The sequence below is a fragment of the Motacilla alba genome, chromosome 5 (assembly GCF_015832195.1).
Source record: "Motacilla alba alba isolate MOTALB_02 chromosome 5, Motacilla_alba_V1.0_pri, whole genome shotgun sequence".
Classification (NCBI taxonomy): domain Eukaryota; kingdom Metazoa; phylum Chordata; class Aves; order Passeriformes; family Motacillidae; genus Motacilla; species Motacilla alba.
Genome location: NC_052020.1, coordinates 4,155,949 through 4,159,859, shown reverse-complemented (window position 1 = coordinate 4,159,859; position 3,911 = coordinate 4,155,949). Strand labels below are relative to the sequence as shown.

The 3,911-nt window shown below is 41.4% G+C and overlaps 1 protein-coding gene across 1 annotated transcript; it reads right to left on the bottom strand.

Annotated features, from left to right (window-relative positions):
- Positions 1-1,768: 1,768 nt before the first annotated feature.
- Positions 1,769-2,896, bottom strand: FSHB (follicle stimulating hormone subunit beta). The gene is made up of 2 exons (XM_038138803.1): positions 2,738-2,896; positions 1,769-2,183 (listed from the first exon to the last, which is right to left on the bottom strand). The coding sequence occupies exons 1-2, from the start codon at positions 2,894-2,896 to the stop codon at positions 1,947-1,949; spliced, it is 396 nt and encodes a 131-aa protein (XP_037994731.1). The 3' UTR covers positions 1,769-1,946.
- Between the last annotated feature and the right edge of the window lie 1,015 nt (positions 2,897-3,911).

The following is a 3,911-nucleotide window of genomic DNA, read 5'->3' as shown; positions in this document are numbered from 1 at the left end:
ATTAATAATATGCTTAGTTTTAACTGAAATTGACTCGTGTTTAAAACTGAGTATGACTCAATGGGATTTATCCATTATTTTGCCACTTTTAAAGCTTCACTAGACCAATGTCCATGCACATAAATCTTAGAAATAAAATCAAGAGAATGAATACCTTTTAGTAAAAAAGCTAAAAACTACCTAAGTTAAAATACCTATTACATATTACAAAACAGATTCAGAGTGACAGGCAAATCCTCCTTAAATAAACACATCTATAAGGGTCTCAAAAGCAGAGCTGCCAGCTAACTTCTCCTTCCTTGTCCTGCCTCGTGCTGAATTAGCTTTGCCTGGCATTCCTAACAGGTTCCAGGTGTTCTGGGAGACCTGTGGTGCTCACTGCCCCACAGACCCCACACCCTTCCTTCTCCCAGCCCCGGCAGCTTGTTGCACTGTCTGGCTGTCTGTAGCTTGCAGATTTGCTGGTGCCTGCTCTGAATCTTCCATCAGTTGTTCTGCTCTCTTTGGACATGGAGAGCTGACTGCTCTTGTCTGTGTAACAGTTTTCATGTAAAATGTGAAATGTTCTGCTGATGTTCCTCCTAAGTGCTCCCTCCCCTAAGCAAAACAACCACATTTAAATAAACCTTTTTCTCCTAAGATTTTTTTTTTAGGCCTCTCTCCATTCTTATTCTTCTTGTGTGAATTGTCTCTGGTTTTTCAGAGCTCTGAAGTTCTGTCAGAAATAACCACTCAGCCATGCCATGCAGAGCTGAGTGCTGGAGGTAGATTGTGTCTTGTAGGCTCTGCTCCTTACACCCCGACTTTCCTGCAGCTCTGGAGTGCTGTTGGATGGTGTTGACACCACCAAGCCTGCAGTGCCAAGCTGCAGCAGAATCCACTGTTTCCATCCTGTGCCTGTGCAGGGGATTTTTCTGGTGAAGAATGGTGTATTTTCATTTTCCCCTAGGATCTCATTCTGTAGGCTTCATATAGTTTTCTCAATAACGTGAGGTAATTTCCCATGCTGGTTCAGTCAGTCCTCCAGCTCACTTCCAGACCTAACTGCATCCTGATATCTGCAAAGTTGGGTTGCTGCAGGGTTCTGTGAATTTCCATTCTCTGGAGGGACTCCTGTGAAGGCTCTCAAGGCACATTAGCACACCATGTTTGCACCACTGGGGTCAGGTGCATCTGGATCCATCCCTAAACAATTTTTGAGGCTCCTGTGTTAAATAATGCTGAACATTTCTCTTTACTGCATTCTGCACTCAGGTGAAAACTGAGAGCTGATGATTTCTTCAAGTTAGCCAGGTATGAAGCAGAGTCCGTGTTACTTGTCTTGCTGTGCTGGTGAGGCTGAGCTAACAAGCCTTACTGAGAAAGTACAGGAATTCAGGTGGCATTCAACATTTGAACATAGATTTTGGCTCTTAAATATGCATGCTGTTATTATTGGCAGAGCATAATGACTATATGGAACATAATGCAAAGAAAAATCAGTCAGGATCTCAGAGGAGAGAGATTTACAGTCCAGCTAACAGAACCACAACCAGCAGCAAGGCTTTGAAAAATAAGTGTGTTCTTAGGAGAGATGAAAAGCAAGAGGTTACAGAGGCTTGAAACTTGGAAACTTTTTGAAAGCACAGAATAGAGAGTAATCTCTGTGAACCAGAAGTGGAAATACAGGAATATAAGTAACAGAGTTGTGATAAGGGGGAAAGGCAGAAGAGATTGGAAGCAGTATTTTTTATAGACCTATGAAAATGATTTTAAGGCAAATGATAGGTTAAGTAAGAAAGGCAGTAAGAGGAGTTTAGTCAGTAGCTCTTCATTTTGGCCTTAAAAATCTTTGTTTCAGTTTTGGCAGTTTCTAAATACCTAGCCTGTTACCGTCCATTGAAACCTGAACAGGACCTTCACCTAGCAGGGAACATTTAAAGCCAAACTGCTGTCCCCAGTGCCCCTCACTGGTTACTTCCATTGTGACTGAAGGAACAGTAGGATGGCCCCAGTCCCCTGACAGTGCAGTCAGTGGTGTCAGTATCACAGGTGTCACAGTGGCATTCTGTAGCTACTGGGTATGAGTAGAAAGATTCAGGGTGGTCACCACAGCCAGGGATCTTCACTGTTTCATACACAACCTCCTTGAAGGTACAGGTCTGCTGAGCAGTTGATACTGGAGGATATTTATATACTGGATCCTGAAATTAGAAGGAAATAACTGTTTTAAAATTTCATATGGGCTAGGTTTCAAAATTTTTATAAAATGGGAAAATCCCACTGAGATCAAAAGCATTTGGGTCTGACTCATCTAATTTCATTTAGATCTTTAAATTTCCCCTTTCAGGAGGACTGAAACAACAAATTTGTGTCATCCCATCACCAGACAATCTTTCAGGTCAATTACTTGAGTCTTTAAATTATTTGAAAGAGCAGAGGAGTCTACATAGGAATGGCTGTTTTATTGTATCTGCTTGCTGACACAAATTGAGCACAAAGCAGAGATCCTGATTGTAATTCTTCTAACTGTGGTTATACCCTATGAACATAATATATGCAGCCAGTTAATTAACTGAATTTTATGATGATATTTCACCCTTCTGTCTGTGCTTCAGATTGGCTGTGTATCTACTCTTGTGTTACCCAGCTATTCAGCCTGTCTCATCCTGTCTGTCTTTGCTACAGACTGCAGGAATGGGGTATCCATCCATCACTTGAGATATTCAATTCTGGTGCCTGAAATGAAGAGTCTCACCCTGGTGAAGCAGTATCCTGAGCACCACGTGGCATTCACTGTAATACAGAATTCACATTCTTCTCTTTCCACGGCGATGGTGATATTGGTGAGCTGGCAGCTGTTACAGCAAATTGCTTTCCAGCAAAGGAGCAGCACGTAGCAATTAAGTGTCTTCATCCTGTCTATAAAGCAAAAAGTATAACTCAGCTGGAGCAACATGTATAGTTATTTCCAACAGGAAATAGTTGGAGAAGCAGGGAGAAATTGAGTCTCTGCTTTATCCCCAAGTGGCTCTATAACAGCAAGAGTTCAGAATCATCAGTGAGAACAGAGACATGAGATAGATCTTTCTCATATTTACTGCTCAAGGAGTTTGGTTTTCCTAAGCAATGGAAGTGGCATGGCTGCAATCTCCGCAGAATGGTAATGATAACAGAATACCATCCCACTTCCAGTGAAATATTTTTGTCAAAGTTTCTGGAGAGAGAATGTATCCTGTCTGTAAGGACAAAGAAAAAGAAGCAAGAGAGAGAAAGAACAAAGTATAATGTATTTTTCAGAAGCAATTAAATACTTTTAAGAGTTTTCAATGTGAAAAAAAAAAAAAAAAAGATTTCTCCATCAGGATCTGATGAAAACTTACCTGTATTCTGCTTGCCTTCCTAGAAGTACCAGCTGTAGTGCGAAGAAAGCCCTGTGCTTTCCTTTTATACTGAATTGGGTGTAATTTATACCTTGAGGATTTGCAGTGTCTTAATGCAGCAAGCATTAGTTTGGGACTTGGTGAAAGAGGATTAATGTTCAGCCAGACAGTGAGATTAAGCCTTGTTGAGAGGAAAAAAGAAAAGCCAAACACACTCAGGAAGAGATGGTGAAGGTTACTGTCACAGTGTCTCTCCCCACATGTCACTGGGTTTGATTCAGTGGCATTTAGAAATAGCTGAGCCATTTCACAGTCTGAAAAAAGGCTGAGAAGCCTATTTTTGGAAATGAAATGTTCAGGTGTTTAAACTGCTCTGTCAGCCCCCAAAGTGATGGCTTGGGGTGCAAGCTGGTCCTCTGGCAGTGGGGGACCCCTCACAGTGGGGACACTGCTGTAGTTTCTTAGCTAATGATATTTTCTTGGTTTTTTCAGGGAAATTTTAAGTTTTAATTGGTTTTCTCTGAGTTAGGTCTTACCCAGTGAGCTGCA